Genomic DNA, 20,413 nt, shown 5'->3' with positions numbered 1-20,413 from the left:
TGTGTCAAAATTGTTTGGAGTGGTGGAAATGACACCACAACTCTGGGACAGTTGTCATTTTTGTAAAATCGATAGAAATAATTTTGACAATAAATACTGAAATGGTTTACGTTTATTTCACTATTTGTTAAGATTATCATAGTTTTAAACATGTAATTATTTGTATTTTAATAATGGATTTTAACCGTTTAATTTTGAAAGTCTGAGACAAGGCTAAAACAGTTAAATATATACAAAAGTACTAAAACAATTTATATGATGATGGCTTAGTAAATAGTTTCCAAGACTATTTCATATAACAGAAAGAAAAAAGTTGAAATCTGTTGGTTTTAATAAAAATCAACCCTGGGATATGAAATTGCTCAAAGTTGAAGAAACACCCAAGCATATCAGAACTGAAGAGAGCTACTTACCAAACATAGCACTGACTGAGCCAGCCATATACAGATGCTCCGAGCCGTTGTACATGGTCACGTCAATAATGCCTTTGCGGATTGTCTCGCTGACCTTGGCTCCAAGCAGCACAGAGCCCAGAGTCTCAAAGATTGTAGCAAGGATACAGGCCTGTTTAAGTGTAACCACACCCGATCCCACTGCCGTACCAAACGAGTTAGCAACATCATTAGCACCCACCGAAAATGCCAGGATAAAAGCTATGAGGAAGCCTACCACTAAGAGCCATAGATAATCTGAGAGATTTATTTGAGCGGCGTACTCAAGTGTGCTCATGACCGTTATTGTGGCCAGAGTTGTCGACACCATTGTGCGTAGATGGCTTTTTAAGTTATAGACAACAAATTCACAATCTTACAGGGAGGATTACCAATTTTAATATAAATAAATAAAGCAGCACACTGGATGATTTTTTCTATTTAACCCCCAGATAATTGAGGTACTAGTGTTTCTATAACTGTTTTCTGCCTCAGACCGACCTTCACCCTTCGCTAAACCAGCAAATCAAAGCAATTCAGACACCAGAGTGAATCTGCACTGCTCTGCTCTAAACTGATGTGTAACGTTGAGGGAGAGGGTGGAGTGAGGGCCTATTGCTATCCTCTGAATAGACTAGATCTGTTACGGTTTGTTGTGGCCTGGGCAATTAGGCAGACAGAGCGGACATCCATTGTGCAACAGAAACGGTGGGTGAACAGCAGCTCATTCCTGGGGTGGGGAAGAAGAAGAAGAAAAAAAAAGAGGAGAAAGTTGGCAAGTTCCCGTGTTATGTAACAAATTTCACTGCAAAGAACTGAAGCCTGAACTTGGACACAAGTCCACTCTTAAACACTGTACAGCAATACTTCATCTGCAAGAGAGAGGTGCTGACGGTCTCTCGAAAACACTTTCACTATACAAAAAAAGGGGGCGCACACCAAGACTCATCTAGAACATAGGGCAGGGATCTGAATGCACGCGCGATCATCCATCCCCTATATGGCAAATGAATATGCATAAATAAAATGGATGTTTCGATCTCCATACGACAGGCTGCAATCGTCGGGAATAAAGCATATTCAAAGTAACATTTTGAAAGCAATAAAATATAACACTAAAACGGAGTCTTCTGTGTAACTAGCTTTTGAGAACAAAGTGAATTTGGACGGTTTTAATTTTACAAGGCATGGGAGGCACCATGACCGCTTTGATAAATATTTTAAGCTCGGTGACAACAAACAGTAACTAATATTTAAATTACGCTGTCAGATCATGTGCCTTTCCAGCACATTCTTGCAATACCACCTTCACTGGCAAAGCAGAACACAAATGATGAAATGCGGTTGACTGTCACTGTCAGTCTGTTTCAGCCAGTTCTCTCCGCTCGCGCTAGACATGGACTTCCTCGATAACGATAGCTCGAGGAAACAAATTGCTCACGGACACCCATCCAATCGACAGTTTACAAAAGGATATAGCTCTATTATGTTAATATGAATACTTAATATAACAGGCGACTTAAATGAGACTAAAAACCAAGGTGTTTTTTTATTAGGTTATTACGCCGTTATTAATCTTTGCTGCGCGCGCCGGCTCCGCACTACACGTGTCGTCATTCATTCACACCCGCTAACAGCTAACCTTACACTATAAATCACGAGAACTTCATTACACTAACAAAACAAGTCACTTACACACTAAATACCATATAGCAGTCAAGTTTTATCATTTACTAATGTAAAAGATTCGTTTCATAGTCGACTAGCGCGAGTCAGCTGACAATAGCCACAAGCTCGCGCTCATTCTAACCGCTCAAATTATTCAAGAAAATAAAAATGTTATTAAAGTAAAACTGCTACGACTTCACACTGCTACCATAAAACATATAAATAGATTTGTACTCACCACTCAAAGAAAACTGTCGATAAATGTCGATTTAGGTATGTTTGATAGCGTAGCACGCCCAGTCAACTTCCCGTAGCCGCTTTCCGCGCGCACGGGGTAAGATACGGTAATACTCTCGCTTTTCCCTGAGCACTATCGTTGGGTAGGTACAGTAAATTCAAAGGCGATAGAAACGATATTGTCCGGCGTTTCCTAAGTTGATGTTTTCGGTAAGTGGGGAAAAATCTAAAATAAACCGCTTTCAGCCGGATTCAGATGATGAGTTCCTGCTTGTCCAAGCAAGACTGTATATCGTCAAACTGCGTGGGCGTGACCCGTCTAGGTTGACAGTGACGCTAAACAATAAACCCCGCCCACCCTGACCGTATTTGGTGATGTCAGCAATAAGGGAAAAAAAAAAAGACTATTTACCCATCTAACCTTGGACTTTTTGTATCAACCATTACTACAACTCTGTAAAACATTAAAAGTCAGCTAATACTTCTACTAATTTCCTAAACCGTTTTTAAATGTCTCCCATTTTTTAATATACATATATTTTATTTAGACATTAGTACAGCATATCCGGCATGACATGAAGGTTCATAAATAAGACTGACGTTAATCTTTGTCTATCACAGAATAATGGTCAGTCGTTCAAATTGCCAGATGAATGGTATTTTCTGTTTCTCGTTGTTGCAATCCCTGTGACACAAATATTATCTGATTCCTGTAGTGGATTATCGAAATTTAAATCACAGGATAAATTCAAAAGTAGCTCTATGAAGATTGCTGCCAGCTATGCTATAACTCCCCCATGTGGCCACAGCTGTATGAAGGTAAATCTGTTGCTATTTTTAAAAAAATAATGAAATGTCACTCTACCAATAACAGCCTCTTCGCATAACTGCGTGAGGATGACACGCACCAAACTTATTCTGCTTCTGCTTCTAACGCAGGTGCACTGGCAGTCGGGTGGAGAAGTGCTTGTGGGTTTCTTTTCATTTCTTTTTTTTTTTTTTTTTGGATCTTCAATGGTCATGAAAATTCAATAACACAACAATTACGCACTGCAAGACTGTAAAAACCTCTTAAAATAGCATACCTTGTTGATGCTTTATTACCAAGCAGCTGCATGCTCTGCGTCAATATGTAACAGACCAGCAGAAATATCAACTGTTAGAAATGTATCAAGTATCATGTCTATCGAGGTTATGCAAAATCCATGGCAATGCACGTTCCCAAAAATCTGTGTATTATAATCATCATTTTTAATTTCTCACCATCGATGATAGTGCTCTCTCGTGAGCACACGAGCAAACACATTGCGTGCTTGGAGAGGGAGCGCGCGCATCCATGGCGGTGAAATACTATGTGTGTAGACTTATATATAAGTAGAGAGGGCTTCATGGTAAAAAGATTGGGCTGGCGCAGATTTTCATAGAAAAACAATAAAATAAAATAAAACAGACGCAGAATTCTTTGTGGTAGTTTATGTCATATAAAATGAATTAGCATTGTATAACATTCATGAATAACCTATTAGGAATTATAACAGTTTAACTGCTTAATAGACAGTTATGACAGTTTGATTTGATAGATTTAAATGTTGATGAACTAGCCACTAATCTGTTAAGAATTAGGCCTACCTTAATTATATGTTTGTTAATTGCAAATGGAAGTATAAAGTGTCATCAATATATTATTAGTTTATTAGTGGCTTAAGGAGATCCGTCAGGACTGATATAGTTTGGTGCTGCCTGTAAGGTTAATTAAAAAAATATATATAATTTGAAAACGGTTTATCAGCGGTGTCCTTTGTCATGTATCAATAATCTTTTGTTAATGAATTCTGTAGTAATTTTGAATGCATGCATGCTCTGTAACACAGGTTTTTGATTATTGTCTGTGAGTGCAGATTGCAACATTCAAGTACAGATTTTTGTTTTACAAGTTTTAACATCTGGGCTGTGTTTAAATTTTAACTTACGAGTACAAACATTTTCTTTCAAGTTCTCAAATTCAGATATACAAGCTCTCGAGTTTAGCAAGAGATTTACCTTCATACAGCTGAAAGTAACTTGAATGGCACTTGCATTTCTCCCCTACCTAGTCCAATAGTTTTGTGCATTTCAGTTAGGACCAGGAGGTATTAGGATATTAATTGGCTGTGGGAAATATTTGAATGGGTTTAGAGAGGACAGGTTTGTATTTCCAGAGATATGTCCACTGCCCTATGATGACACTTGACTAAAGGTTTATGCTTACATGCTTGATATTAATTTTGTAGACAAATATAGATTGTGCTCACATTTCTTTACAAAACTAAAATGTATTCATCTGGAATGGATGAGTTGGAGTGGATAGTGCGGGAAAAGCTGACAAGTGCCCAGCATACATGGAAACTCCTACAATACTGTTTAAAAAAAGCAAGTGACACCAAAAGCTACAGTGAAAAAACAAAAATTTGTGCACATTTTTGGCCACTACATAATTCCTATAATTCCAGTTGTGTAATTACACAGTTTTGATGACTTTACTGATATTATAAAATGTAGAAAAATAGTGATAATAATTTGTAACTTTTAATAAATGGTGTACATTAATACATAATTATTCTTATTTTGATTTCCGTACTGTTCTAGAAATGAGTGGTTCGTAAAAAATAAATAAAATATATAATCTTTACAATTCAAGACAAACACGTGGTAATTACCTTTCACCTTTTAGTTGTAGAGGACCTTTACCACGGGTTGACTTAAGGTAAGTCGTGTGAACTTGCTGGTTGATCCAGGGTGGCGGCCAACGAAAACAGACAGCGGTGACAGCCAATTAGAATCACAGACACATACTCGACGTAAAAGAGGACCAATAGAAACGTCCGAATAATGTAGTAGGCGTGGCCATCAGGCGTGTGTTCGTCACGCAACCCACAGTCCACTGGAGAGGCGTGGGGACATGAGACTAACACATGACGATAAAAAGTAAGATTAATAACTACGCGATAGGAAAACGGAAATCAAAATTTAGCCGTTGAGACATACTAAGTATGATGCACCTTTGAATATATTAGTTGTTTTAATTACAGTTCGCGCGGGGTTGCTTGTCTGCTTTGCTAGTTAGTCTTGTTGATCTGTTATTGCGCTTGCTCGTGCATGTCAAATGGTCTGTTTATCTAGTAAAATATTATTATCGCTTATCATAATATGAAACGAAAATACGAAAAGCGTCATTAGAATTTGTTTGCTCTCCTGCATCTCATCTTTCCTTTAAAACTTCGTCATCTATTTTGCAACATAATCGCACGTGCATGTCAACTTGACATTGAGCTGCACTTGTTATCTCAGTACTGTTACCACATGGGAACTAACTTGTTTATTAAAGCTTTGCTTTTCAGCTAATTCAAGTCGCTTTAAACTAGAAGGAGCAAAGTCAAACCTAGATTTCAGATTGCGCCATAGGTGGTTCTAGAAACAAAGATGTTCTCCTCCGTCCAACATCGGCCTGTATGCAGCATAGGTGCCAGAGCTGTTCGCCTGCAAAGCTTAAGTACTTATAAACAAAGTAATGCTACTGGTAAAATGATCAACACATCGTGGACTTTCTCTTGGATGGGGCAACGTATGGGCCTGCTGCTGTCATGGATCCAGGAAGCAGGAAGACGAACAAACAAACTGGCCTCCGACAAGAAGAAAGAGAGACTGCTGTCTATATTCGCCAACCACTGTAGTTTTGTGACCGGTCAGAGGTTGAGAAGGGCTTTTCAGATTGGGGAGTTGTATTCAAACCTGTACTCCGAGAGAACCAGGTGGACACTCGTGGGCAGCATATGGCGGCGGCTGCAGAGCAAACACGCCCCCACGGGAAAACTCATCGCAGCCCTGGCTGGAGTCTTCATGTGGGAGGATGAGAAGATCCGAGATGATGAGCTGAGGAGGTATTTCCCTCACAACTGGATTGGGTTTTGTGAATTTCTGTATTTTAACACATTTCATTTGTTGTTTATGTTTATGTAGAGGTCGACTGATATGGGGTTATCCAGAGACCGCTGATCGGCCGATATAATGCCGATATACCACACAATTTAACATAATAGTAAATGACATATACATAAATTGGCTAAATAATAAATTACATTTTATTTAGCATTATATTTACTCAATTTCAAACAAAACTTCAACTGTAAAAATAAAAATAGGATTTTGTTTTCAGTGATTTCTACTGGTTTCTGTTCAGTCTTCCCATTTTTTTTAATTGTTTGCACAAAGAAATTATGTAATTTTAAGTAATCCATTAGGAAGAAGGAAATAACAACACTGCATACAGTAGTCCAGCAACCATGGACAGTTATGCGTGCATTAGCAATTGCATTTTCTTACAAAAATAATGTATCAGTGGGCCTGTGTTGCTCAGCGAGTGTTGATGCTGACTATCCATCTATTATAATCAGGGATGCAATCTACTCGCCTTTCTGAAGATAATTTTCCCAAATTGTTTTGGTAAAATTGTATACATTTTCTTTATTAAAATCACTTGAAAGGATTACTTTAGGCTTAAACCAGAGGTGCCCAAACTTTTTCCTACGAAGGGCCAAAAATCAACCTTGACTGAGGGACGTGGGCCGAAAGTAAACGTTGCATTATATCAAACTGTATTATATTAAAATATAAAGTTTCCCTGGTTTCCTTCCTTTGTGATTTTATAATATAGAAACACATGACTCTGCAATCTGATGCAATGAAGAGGTGTGTCAATGGCATATTTGTTTTCTTTTATTTTTTTTTCTCGTCATATGTGGCAAGGCGGGCCAAATCAAAGGGCCCTAGCTTGGGCATCTCTGAATTAAACACTTAAAAAAACAAAGCTTTTAAGCTTAAGTGTCATTTTTGCGCCACCAAACAGATTGCAAAAATAAACTTTTTCAAACCAGTTTTCTGAATATGCTGAATATGAGCAATTATGATACTAGAGCCACAGAAAGTCTGCTTATAGTTTTTGAGACTATTAACCTGTGAATGGCTTACTTATAGTTGTCTCTGCATATTAAGTTGGGATAAAAGAAAGTACTTAACACTTAAAAACACTTAAATACAACAAAAAGCTATACATAAAACAAACAGATCAACTGAAAATATACATCTGGAACACCTGCCATTAGGTTCTCACCTTTTTCACCTCTCATGAGTTCCGTGAACCTCTTATGCATCCCTTAACATGCTTCAGAGGAAGATATATGTGTGCTAAAACGGAAGAAAATGCTAGAAGTTTTTAGGTTTGTGAATTAAATCTGTTTAAAGAAGATATCTGCATATGTGCAGACAGTGATGATAGAAGTTTTTATAATTTATTCCTTTTTATCATTAGACAAGACAGTTACAAGAAACTGTCGAGGAGAGAGGGAGAATGAAATGTGCGAGCACTTCAACAACATGAGCTCGTATGCATCTGTCACGGCTCTTAAATGAGACTGTGTTGCACACAAGTCTATTATTGTGGTAACACGATAGGCATCTAAAAACAAAATGAACTGTGAGTGGTCGTTTACATGTCTCAGACGGCTCCTTCACGTGCAAGCAGGTGATTCTCAGCGGCGTCACGGCTTAAACGGATCGGCCAAACGGAAAAATGTATCGTCCGATGCCGATAATTTAAAAAATACCAAATATCGGCTGATTTATCGGCCTTGGCGATATATCGGTAGACCACTAAAATTGTGATTGAACCAATCAGTTTGAAGGTAAAACTCATGAAACCTGTCGAACATGTCCATTTCAACTCAAACTAATGAGAATGAAATAAGAAAATATATATATATATAAAAATGTAAATCCCCTTTTCTCCCAATTTGGAATGCTTAATTCCCACTACTTAGAAATTATATTTCTTTTAAAAAGCCTATTTTGCAGAATATTTTTTATTTATTTTTTTTTAAGCATTGTGACATTATGTTTTTATGACAATTAAGTAGTGGTGCACCGTTCAGGAAATTTGAGGCCAAAACGATCTCGTTTTTTTTTTTTTTGTTTTTTTTATTATTTTTTTTTAACACCAAGATTGGCAGATACCAATTTTTTTTTTTTAAAGTGCCCTTTGCCATACTTTTGCAAGTTATATTGAGCAGTTATATGTTTATGCCCCACACCATATAATTACAGTAACACTTTACAAAAAGGTTCCATTTGATAACATTATTTAACATTAGTTAACATAAACTTAATGTTAGTTACAACATATACATTTTAAAAATCAAAAGTTGTATATGTTAACATTAGTTAATGCACTATGAACTAACAATGAACAATTATATTTTTATTAACTAACATTACGATTAATAAATGCTGTAAAAATATATTGTTCATTGTTTGTTCATGATACCTAATGCATTAACTAATGTTAATGAATGGAAACTTTTTATTAAGCGTTAAATATGCGACCGCCCGACGGAAAGTGATGTATTCATGCAAAACTATCAGCGCAAAGTGAGAAATATCAATAGATTTTGTCCTAAAAAAAAATTCTAAACGCCTGCTACCTCTGTATTTTGGACAATTAACAATGTAGAAGTCAGAAATTATTGTTTACATTGTAAATATCACAAAAAGCTTTTGGAATGACAGTAAACGTGTGATTAAATATGTACACGTGTCATTTATTTCTGCACATGCAAAAACTTACATATTTAAAATCACATCTATGAATTTCTGATTCATATTTGCTGAATTAGGGTTGTTGTTACTGATAATGATCATACTATTAAAAACATTTAAAATTTAAAAACAGTAATAATGATAAATAATACTATTAATAATAAATACTGAGTGAATATTAATAATTAATTTTATTGAATTCATACATCTGCTCAAAATCACACAGTAATGTCATTCTGAGGTAAACCTTTGGTAGCTTCTCCTTCAATGAACGAATTTGACAATTCATCATGACTGTCTTGGGAAGAAATACAACAGTCATATGTGAATGTCGGAGACAGTGAAAAGGCGGCTTAAAGCTAAAAGTGATCGTGATCTCTCAAACAGTCTCTATCGCTCCACACAACGTCTGATTGTCACGACTCACGTTACATTTATTTATTTGTTGTGTAATTCGTTTTATACCTGTTAGCAGCCTCTTTATCCTCTTCCTGCTCACTGTGCAGCGAGTCAGAATTACTACCGTAATGACTTAAGAAAATAGGCAACTTAATATTCATACATGTGTAATTCTTACACATTTTTTCAAAACAAACTGGCATATTTGTCTGAATTACAACATGTCTGAAACTTTAAATTTGTGAATGCTTAGAATAGCCAACAATTCACCCCCCAGAGGCCACGCTATCATGCATCAAGGGAAAGCGCTCATTTATTAGAGGAGCAGTGTATGTGTGATTCGCTGCGTGCTGCAAAAAAAGATTGTCCCTAAATCTAGGCACGATCGGCCGATCACAGATTTAAGACTAAGATCGGCCGATTTAGATCGGTGGCCGATCGATCGGTGCACCCCTACAATTAAGCACATTCACCTAAAATTCCCCAATAGGTGTGCATTGGAGCTGCAGGCTTTGGAGGGTGTACGAAGCCAGAGTGCAGTCTCAAAGACTGCTGTGGTTGTGGATCCAGGATGGGAGGTGGTCATGGAGAAGAAAAACTTCAGAGTGTGGAGGAGGCCAATCCAGGGTAGCCATCTGTTTGAGTACAGAGGTAAGTTTAAAATCACAAACTCGTATATAACTGTACTTCTCAGTGACAGCATAATCCTTTTTTTTCATACTTTGTCACACTTCTTGAAGTCAACATGGAATCAAAAAGAACCCTGTTTACTTTCTCTATGCATGTTCCTGGGCTTATTGAGCATGATTTATTAGTGCATGTTATTCAAAGAAAAAAGGAATGTATTCGTAATATCTGCCTCCTGAAACGACTTTCCTTTTCGGCTTACATCACCATCAAGCCCTTTTATTTTTCAACCCCTTCCCAACCACCTGAGAAGTAATGGCAACTTTTCACTATCCAATCACTTGGTTTCAGTCGGAAATACAGATTATAATACAAATCAGATTAAGGAAGTAAAATGGGTTGCAAACGCCCACTGTCCACTGATAATTTCTTTTATTTTTTTTATTTTTGTATTTACAATACTGACCCTCTTTTTACAGTGTTTGGTTCATACACCGATGTCACCCCCCGCCAATTCTTCAACGTTCAGGTATGAAACTATTTAATATGAAACATTATATATTGAACCCCTTTAGTTTTACTTCATTATAAGAGTAAAACAAAGTAAACCAACTTGTACGTTTGTAGTCGGGGATTGTATAATTTTGAGTGATTTACTCAGCCTTTCCATTGCACGTCCTTGCATGTTTTCAGATGTTTTCACCTGCCTTGTGCACTTGTTGTCTTTGTTGATATATCTAGGTTTACTGTATGTGGTTGGTATCTGCTGTTGGTTTGCTATTTATAGACATCCTCTCCCAAATATTTCCCTTTACTCTAGTTGGACACAGAGTACAGGAAAAAATGGGACGCATTAGTTATCAAACTGGAAGTGGTGGACAGGGATGTCAACACGGGCACTGAGGTTGTTCATTGGGCAACGCATTTTCCAGTAAGCTGTGAATCATGTTTCCTGCTGCATCCTGTCATAACAAGGAAACATTCCTGAGATTTTTGCATTGGGCAATGAATTGGGTCTTAGTTGAATTACTTCTAGTGTAATCTAGTAGTAGTGAAAGAAGATTTAAGAGTAATCTTTCTGTCATGTTTCATCAATCCTTCCTGTTGGATTCATTTGTGTGGATCAAGCCATTAAGAATTTTTTGATAAGGAAGTTGCTTGAGTGATTCAAACTTTTTGAATAGCAAATCACATGTTATAACTTGACCTTTCCTGTGCAGTATCCTATGTACTCCAGAGACTATGTCTATGTGCGCCGTTATCACTTTGATGTGGAGAACAGCTTGATGATCTTAGTCTCCAGGTTGGTGGTGGTGTTCTTGCAATCTCGTGTGAGAGTTTTGGGCCAGTTGCGGGAAAAGTCAATTACTTTGTCATTTATTTATTTTGATTCATATTAAATTCTTGATGTGTCTCTCTTACATTCTTGCCTTCTTTCTCTACTCAGAGCTGTTAAACACCCCAGTGTCCCAGAGACCCAGGAATTTGTCCGAGTTCACTCTTACCAGTCTAAGATGGTCATCCGACCACATAGATCATTTGACGAGGTGATAATAGGGTCGTGTGTGTCAGTTTGTCTGCTCTTGGTCTAAGAATGCAGAGTCTTAAGCTAGTTATCCTGTCTTAACAGAACGGCTTTGACTACCTACTGACTTACAGTGATGACCCTCAGACGGTCTTTCCTCGCTACTGCGTCAGCTGGATGGTATCGAGTGGTGAGCCGTCATTTATACGTGCTCATGCTTTGTTCCATAATTTGCATTCATATCTGGACTTGGATGTTTTTCCTATCTGGACAAATGTATTTTCAAAGAAGTTAAAATTCTGTATCTAATTTTAGTTAGATAAATTAGTTTAGTTTTAATAAATTACATTTCTTAGAATCAGTTACACACTATTTTTTTCTATAGGCAAAATATTTAAAGTAATGAAATCTAAACTGACCCTTTCTACTTTCCCAATACATGTTCCTGGTCTTAGGCTTTGTTCACACTCCTGGGAAAATCAGTTTGTTTTTTGTTTTTTTTCCTCAAATCAGATTTTTTTTAGTCTGACTATTCAAACTTAAAGTTATATGTGGCCAGATCTGATTTTTCTGTTCAGACTGCAGTCACTTTTGCTAGCATTTTTTTCATGATATGCTCTTTAGGAAACGTAGTGGCCAAATAAAAGCACTGAAATCATCGTGATGTACTTAATATTGCTTAATCGAGAGCAAAATCATTGTGATAATATCGTGAATATTCAATATATCACCCAGCCCTAATTATGAAATCACTTAAGTATTTTTTATTGAAAGTTCTGTTTGTTATGATCCTACAGTGTGGCCATCATTACTGTTTTCCCTTCGAAGTGCCCTGTGAAGAAATAATTTATTCTGTTTGAAACGCACTTAGGTTTAGGTTTTCGTCACAAAACCTGCCGTAACAACCCGTCGCGCACAACGAATGACAGAAAAAAACACATGCAATCCGATCTGATCGTTCAGACTGAGATGCATTAACAAAAATCTGATTTTAAACCGATTTCAAACCACCTATGGATGTGGTTTTGCATCAGGCTTGAAAATTGGATTTTATTTATTTATTTGTTGTTCCGTTCAAACTACAAAAACCAAAACAAATTTGAGTCAGATTCAGAAAATCCGATTTATTTCTGCCTGTGTGAACATCGCCTTATTGTGCTCGATTCATCAGTGCACATTGTTCCAAAGAAAAAAAATTGGTCTTTGTAATCTTTCATCAAAATGTAATAACTTGGTCCTTCACTGAAATAACTCTACCGCTGCCAAAATCTTTTAACTAATAGCTAAGTAGATATTCAGGCATTCTTTTAAGCTGCTGTTGTAGGTAATGCAGCTTTTCTAAAATCTTGCCAATACTGAGCACAGTCATTTAAGGCCAGTTGAAGTTTGTTTTTTAATGCTATGTCAGCTTCTATGGCTATTTTCATGCAAAATCCTGGTTGAAATTTGAAAAACTGGTTAAACAACAGAAAACCTTTATAAAATGTATAAGATTCATTTGGCCGGTTAAATTTAAGTCAATAAAGGTTATAGCAACAATAGAAAATAACTATAGATTTGGAAAATAAGTATTACCATGGGATATGCTCTCTAAGATGAACTTGACCTCAACCCAAATGTTGGTGCTGGTGGTGTTTCTGGAGTAAAACAGTCCCCCAAAATCCACTGCAAACTCACATTTACAGTGCATCCATTTATTTAAATCTGGCTCCATTCTGGAATGGAACGGCCACTTTTCATGATCCAATCAATTCTCGATGGATAAAATCAAGTCCCGCATTTTTTCTTGTAGAATATTCTGTTTTACTTGGAAATACGGAAGCAAAATGGGCTGCAAACACCATTCTCGTCTAATTAGACCAATGAATAATAGTAGTATCACATAATGGACTTTCATATATAAATTGACTCCCATCATGGAAGCTGGCCTTAAATTCTGCCATTTCAGCAACTGCTGTTTCTTAACTCCTGTTCCCATTGCTTTTACTGAAGGTCTTTGCAAGGTCATCAACTTCCTCTCTGTCCCACAGGCATGCCAGATTTTCTGGAGAAGCTTCACACAGCTGCACTCAGAGCTAAAAACATGGACGTAGGTGTCCAAGACTACGTCAGCATTGTTAAACCTACCCAATCCACTCAAGAACGGCTAGGAGCTGACAACCCTCACACCGGAGGCCCAAGTCAGATCTATGCCTGAGTGTCTAGCCACAGGAAATAGTGGAGGCTTGAAGTATTGTAGTAACATGATTAATGGGACTGTGCTGGACATCTCAGCTGTTTGCCGTTTGACCACACCTGCACTAGCTTTTCTTACTAAGTGGTTAAGTTCTCCGTTTTTTGAGCTGTTTGTTTGCTTCCTCTTTCTGTGGGGTGCATCTAAGCCAAACTGCCGAGATGAGCCGAAGTTACACCGATAACAGAAGATGCTTCTGCCAAAGCAGTATTTTCTCCCACATTTCTTTATCTTGGGTCATAAGATCATCAAAATTAACGCATGGTGTTGAGGTGCTAAAAAAATGAGATGATGAAAAAACATTAACACGCACCACAGGCTTGAATTTGAGGAAGTTGCTTGTGCACAAAGCAATGTTTTTTTTTTTGTGGTTCTCCTCTCCAGCTTATACTGTGATGTTCTGCCCTTGGCAGCACCAGACTTAATCACTGTTGCCCTCATTTACTTTGCATGAGTGTGTGTGAATGTTCACTGCCAGTAAAACCCAAACAGCCTTCACGGATCATGATACCTCTTCTGGAAACAAAAGAGAGGTGGTTATGCCAACCGCAACATCCTCACGAACATGCTCGGCTTCCTCCTGTGCTGTATAGAGGGTTGTTTGAAATATAAAAAAAATAATAATAATTCTACTCTGAACTGTTGCAAATGTCTGCTATATCCTCACATTTTTGGGGCAGCGATGCCAACGGACTCAATAATGTATAGAGAGTGGAAGGTCCATTTCGTCGGCTTACAAATTTGCTTCAGGAAAAAGATTTTGTGCAAATGCAGAAGAATTGTGGGGGTTTGTATGTCTGAGAATCCACTGTAATGTGTTTGGTCTTTGTTATACACATTTATACTTAAAAAAAACAAAACTTTTATCTTAACCAAGATTAAAAACCTTGTTGAATAGTAAATTGGTACATTCAAACACAAATTAATAGAAACATTCAAACATAAATTAATAGGCTTATTAAAGGAATATTTTGGGTTCATTGCAAGTTAAGGTCAATCGACAGCATTTGTGACAATCTTGATTACCACAAAAATAAATTGACTGGTCACTCCTTTTCTTTTAAAAAAGTACAAATTTGGGATTCAGTGAGGCACTTACAATGGAAGTCAATGGGGTCAATCAGTAAACATTAAAATACTCATTGTTTCGAAAGTATAGCTACAAGATGTAAACAATATGTGTGTTAACATGATTTTAGTGTGATAAAATCAATTACTAACCTTTTGTGTAAAGTTACAGCCAAATTTACAACTTTGCTACCATGACGATGTAATGTCAACAAACCCTAAAATGATTGTGAAACTTTTTAAGCTCAAATATTACATGAGTTTTAACAGAAGTGCTTTTATAAAATTATAAGCTTCAAATTTCTGCATTTAAACTCTCCAAAAATGGGCCCCATTCACTTCCATTGTATGTGCCTCACTGTAACCTTGATTTTTGCTTTTTTGAAAGAAAAGAAGGAATAAGTTGAAATTGTTTTTTGTGAGTTGATCTTAACTTGCATTGAACCCGGAATATTCCTTTAATGCAGATTACGCATCATTCGAGTTATTTTTTGACTTTGAAAAGTTGTCCTAAATCCTGCAGACATGAATCAAAATGTTTATGCTGTTTTGGTCTCCGTCCAATTGTTTGACCTTTTGTCACACTGATGTGTCATAAAATACCAGTGAAGTTAGTTACATTTGCACATTATTTTGCATCAGGCAAGAACAGAATTTTAAAACAAGGTTATGTAAATCATCGAGGCAATATAAAGGTACATTGCAAATAGATTTTTTTTGTGTGTGTGTTGTCTTATGATGTCTGCAGAGGAGCATTTTAAAATAAAGACCATTGCTTGTAGTCTATTGAATCCCAAGGTCAAATTTTACTCTGAAGATTTGTGCATATATATGTGTGTGTGTGTATATATATATATATATATATACATATACACACACACTCTGTATAACATCCAGATGTCCTTTGTGTAAATGAGGGTAGCACTTGAAAATGGCATGACACTTTTCTTGCAACGTACAACACAGGAATTGAATGTAATATATAACAGATTATTAGAGGGGTTTCTGAACCTTTTATTAATGAAAGTAGCTAATGAATAGGCATTATTTGCAGAGGAATTATGAGTTGCATTTACAAATGGTCCCCCGAGAATACTGTTCAGTCTGATTATAAAAGACTGTTCATTATTAGGAACCATAATCAAGTCTGAATTCCCAACTATTCCCATTTTGAGCACCTGGTATTTACCAAAGGTTTAGGTAAACATCTGCATCCTGTTCACCCTGTCCTTTATGTGAAATCATAATTTAACCCCTTGTTTTCGTTATTATGTCCTAATTTCTTTCATTTGTCAAAATCCCATTTTCATTCTACTCCTTTGGGTTTCATAATGAATATGGCCTACATTTTTTTTGTATAGATAGCACTGTCCAAGAGAAAGGCAGCAAAAATACTCTGTTGTATCAAGTTTTTTTTATATATATATATATATATATATATATATATAATCAAAGACAATCAGTTGTTACTGATTTCAGTGGTATTTTTGTGTTTTGCTGATTTTAAAAACTAATTGTCCACAATGGTCAGTCCATTTTTAGGTTAAATAATTTCTGCTCATCTTTTAGTTTGTTAAAACAAAAATTTTATTCAGAAATGCACTTACAATAAAAGTAAGTAAAATGGGTTGCATTATTTTCTGTGGTAATAGAGCTTAACTTGATATTTACCAAGGTTTAAATGAAAACCTAATTAAATTAAAATCATTCAATTAAATGAAAATTCACATACAAATTTACAATTCCTGGAGCAGGAATTGTTCAGTGTCATTTACCTTGGTTCTATATCTCAGTAAAGGGTTTAAATAGGAGCAATTTCATTTCCAAAATATACTGAAAAGTGTTATATAATTCCCAGGCGAATTACATGACTGTTTGACTGCATGTCTGCCCATCCCAAGGTCATTTAACGCATTCTACCAGGGCTGCAACCACCATAGACATGTCCTCCCCCCCCCCCCCCCCATCTACTTATATTGGTTTTTTCCATGGTTGATTGTTAAATTCTTACATTTGGTACCCCCCCATCCTGAATATGTGGTTACATCCTTGCATTCTACTTGACTTTCGTCTAAATGTCATACCAAAATCTGAGATATTCCTACATGTTCATAAGATTGAAGTTGCATGGTGTTTGAGAGTACTCCACTTAAATTTAAAGTATCTGATGCAGTAATAAAACATGACTCAATTTAATGCATTCTATAGCTTTTTTCACTTTTTCTACTAAGTGTTCTACTGTAATTTCAACTAAATTAAAGTTGAATTAGTTTATGTATGAATGAGTAGGAAAGGTGAAATCAGGAGCATGAGAAATTCAGTTTTTTGATCCAATGTGAAAATAATCCATGTAATTAATTAATTGGTGACAATAAAACAATTTATTAATGTTGTGTGTTCATTGTCAGATATTGTTATTAGTTGTGCTTGCTGAGGCTAATTATTATTCCTTGTACTTATGATTATGTATATTAAGATTATGTATGTGTATCTTAAATGCGCAACTCATCATGTTTGGACTATGGAGGTAAAGGATATCTCAAATGACTTGTAAGAAGAGGGGTGCTGCTACTACTTTTCTAAGTGATCAGTCTTTTGGCTAAAACAGGCAAAAATACTAACAAAACTAAAAAATCCCACTGAAAGCATTATATGAACTATATCTTTGGACCAGAATATAATTTTAACTTGGGCCAGTTAGCAACCGCAATGAATTGGTTTTGTATGGGCAAGCATCACTTCAGATTCTTATTTATATGTGTATTACAGCACAATTCATTTTATGAAGTTGAAAATAAGAAAAAAAGGAAATCTGGACAATTTTTACTTGTACTATAATGCTGTGGATACACCATAGGCTGCATTGTTGTATCAGCTCTGTACAAATAGTTAAAATAATATTACACTGGAATAATAAAAGTATAAGCCGGTTTGTTGCTTTCATTCAAAAGGCCAGAGACAAAATGTGTATGGGTGGGCTCCTGGGCCCTATGAGAATACTATACTAGAGGGCATCTTAGTGCACGGCCCTTGACAACGTTCCCGGTTCTCCCCCTGATGACACTTTAAATATTAGTGATACTGTTGATTATTCACTTCACACCAAGACAACTGCTGTCTTAACACATTGACATTGCAAATCGGCTGCCACACTTTCATTGTCTGGGATCTTCTGTAGCGTTCATTGATGGATTGCATCTACAGAGTTATAGATTAATTCAAGCACATTATAGTTGCCATGCATCATTTCAATGAATCAGCAATCATGTTAAAATGCTCAAATGCCTCATAAGGGGTGTTATAAACAATTCTAAAATGTGGTATGGTATCTCAAAGAGGTTGAGATGACTCACAGGATGAAAAATGTATACACATACACAGATATAAAGATGGCACAGTGTCCTATCATTGTTCATTACCTTGACTGTAGCTGAGCTGTGCAACCTAGTATGACCTGTGATGGTAAAGCAGAGAGGGGTTCATTCATCTAGACCAGAGATTGACTGGAAGTGCCATTCTGCCGTCTACTCCACCCTTCATGACCCTTTCCGACTTCAACCGATATTGCATTTACTCGAACGAGCCTTTCAGTACTAAAGCCTTATTGTCTTGTACCCAAGACATTCATATATTTTAGTTGAGAAAATGGTGGCTAGCGTCAGAGGCAGTGCTAGGATGTGATATTTGGGGGGCATTTTCATCTTTAGGGTGGGCAACTGTTTATCTCTTTGTCAGACCAGGGGGTGCTGCTCCTTGATGATTTAGCTAGGGTTGTTCCCCCTTGATCGTGTTTAACCCCTCCTTAGACCAGGCCATGGCTAGCATGCACAATTTTCATCTCCATCCATTTTCTGGACTTGGAAGTGCTATTGGCTTTTTCATACCTTATTTTCAAGCCAAATTTGGATGTAACCATATGTTCAAGATTGAATGGATGGGCCAAATGTAAAACTTTAAGTGTGTGCCAGTTAAAACCCCATATAGATTGATCAATAATAAAAATATTGGGATGGATGTGTCCTCAATCTCTATGGTGGTTATGCCTTTGCATATGTTGTAGTTAAATGGGACATATGAGCTAGTAAAATAGTAAGGGCACAAAGAAGGCAGCCAAGCCAAACCATTGTATGTGGTTGCCAATAGGATGAAAACTAATCTGACCACAGTGTGACCATTTTCACACTTCTTTACATTTTCCAACACATTGTAATCATTTTACACCCTTAATTTTATTACTAACAAAACAACACATGGGTCTTGGTCTTATTCAGTAAAATGCTCATGATTTTGGATAACAATGTTACACTTCAGTAGACTACTACATGTTGTTTGGCTGTTTAGAATGGAGATCAAAGCTGAAATCAAGGATAAGTAAGGAGAAAAGTGCACACAGATCTCCAAAGTGCTTGGAACAACCATGGACAGGAAAGGAACTGCATGGTTAGATCAAGCACAATGGTGTCCTGGGCAAAGACGCAAGGTTCAAACTCTGGAACAGTCACAAAAGACAAGACAAAATGGACCATATACAGTTAAATACAGACTAGAATGGATGTAGTCTGGGAACAGGTCAAGGCTCCAAGTCTACGCAAGGTCGAATCACAAAAGACTTAGATCACTGTGCGAAGTAAATTAGAAAAGACCATCAAATGATAAACTTGTTGTTGAGAGTCCACTTCTACAATCCTTCGATGTTGTATCAATTCTATTTAGGATTGCATTCAGGTTCCCAGAAACTGGAAATCAAAAAGAGTATTGTAGAGGTTTTTGTTGTAGAGGTGATGACAGAGCATCTGTGTCTCGCACAATAAGAGACCAGGGGGAAAGGTGTTCTTCATAGACTGCGACTAAGAATGTCTGCAAAGTTTAAAAAAAGGAAAGAAAAGATTAGTCATAGGTCGCGTTCTCACTGCAGAGATGCCCGGGCACCGCCCTTTCTGCGCAAAAACTGCGTCAAACCCCACCCCCTCTAAAAAACATACACCTCCTTAACTTTCTATGTCTGACGACCAGTCAACAAAACTGTCAATTTTCTAAAATTTTCTAGAACTCCAGAATGGGGGTTAATAATAAGAGTGGTTTTAGTAATCAAATGAGTTTGTTATCATTGAATTGTTCAGAAAATCTATAGAAATAGAGTTTGTTGGAGCAATGATGGTCTTGTTGCGGGATCAATAGCTCCTCAATAGAAGAGGTTTGTTGGCTTTCGGCTTGCCCCAATAGACCAGTCTAAAGGCTCGAGGCTAAATAAGGATAAACTGCCAGTATACCTTCATTTTGCAGCTTGTCAATGTTTTCAGCCCCTCAAAATTGAGATCTTTGGAACACTAATTCTGGAGTTATGTGTTAACTCTTCCTGTGGTATCCCACAATATCTCTCCCAAAAACCTGCCTCTGAATCTGCCCATCCATCTGGGTGGTAATCTTATTACCCTGATACTTGTCATGTCCCAGGGGACATTTTAGTGGGAATGGGAAGGATGGGTGCGTTAATCAACTTGGACAACTGAACCACTTAGCATGATGAAATGGAAGGAAACAAAAATTATTGGGGATGACGGTTTGAGATATTGAGGTGGACAATGGAAGGTTGGGATA

At 36.9% G+C, this 20,413-nt stretch overlaps 2 protein-coding genes across 2 annotated transcripts in view; one reads left to right on the top strand and one right to left on the bottom strand.

Moving 5' to 3' along the window:
- Positions 1 to 2,624, bottom strand: part of LOC127434010 (sodium-dependent phosphate transporter 1-B) — a 28,800-nt gene extending 26,176 nt beyond the window's left edge. The window contains exons 1-2 of the mRNA XM_051686429.1: positions 2,338 to 2,624; positions 414 to 1,161 (exon numbers count right to left, since the gene is read on the bottom strand). Of these exons, the coding sequence (XP_051542389.1) occupies positions 414 to 762 (349 nt within the window). The 5' untranslated portion in view covers positions 763 to 1,161; positions 2,338 to 2,624. The remainder of the gene's footprint in view (positions 1 to 413; positions 1,162 to 2,337) is intronic.
- A 2,613-nt stretch (positions 2,625 to 5,237) lies between these two features.
- LOC127434016 (stAR-related lipid transfer protein 7, mitochondrial-like) lies at positions 5,238 to 17,745 on the top strand. The gene is made up of 8 exons (XM_051686436.1): positions 5,238 to 6,253; positions 9,853 to 10,013; positions 10,469 to 10,518; positions 10,810 to 10,920; positions 11,210 to 11,292; positions 11,437 to 11,536; positions 11,620 to 11,704; positions 13,545 to 17,745. Exons 1-8 carry the CDS (start codon positions 5,796 to 5,798, stop codon positions 13,709 to 13,711), a joined length of 1,215 nt encoding a protein of 404 aa, XP_051542396.1. The 5' UTR covers positions 5,238 to 5,795; the 3' UTR covers positions 13,712 to 17,745.
- The last annotated feature ends 2,668 nt before the right edge of the window (positions 17,746 to 20,413 follow it).

Source organism: Myxocyprinus asiaticus, chromosome 43, assembly GCF_019703515.2.
Source record: "Myxocyprinus asiaticus isolate MX2 ecotype Aquarium Trade chromosome 43, UBuf_Myxa_2, whole genome shotgun sequence".
NCBI lineage: Eukaryota > Metazoa > Chordata > Actinopteri > Cypriniformes > Catostomidae > Myxocyprinus > Myxocyprinus asiaticus.
The sequence above is the reverse complement of the archived record's forward strand: the minus strand, read 5'-3'. Positions and strand labels throughout refer to the sequence as shown.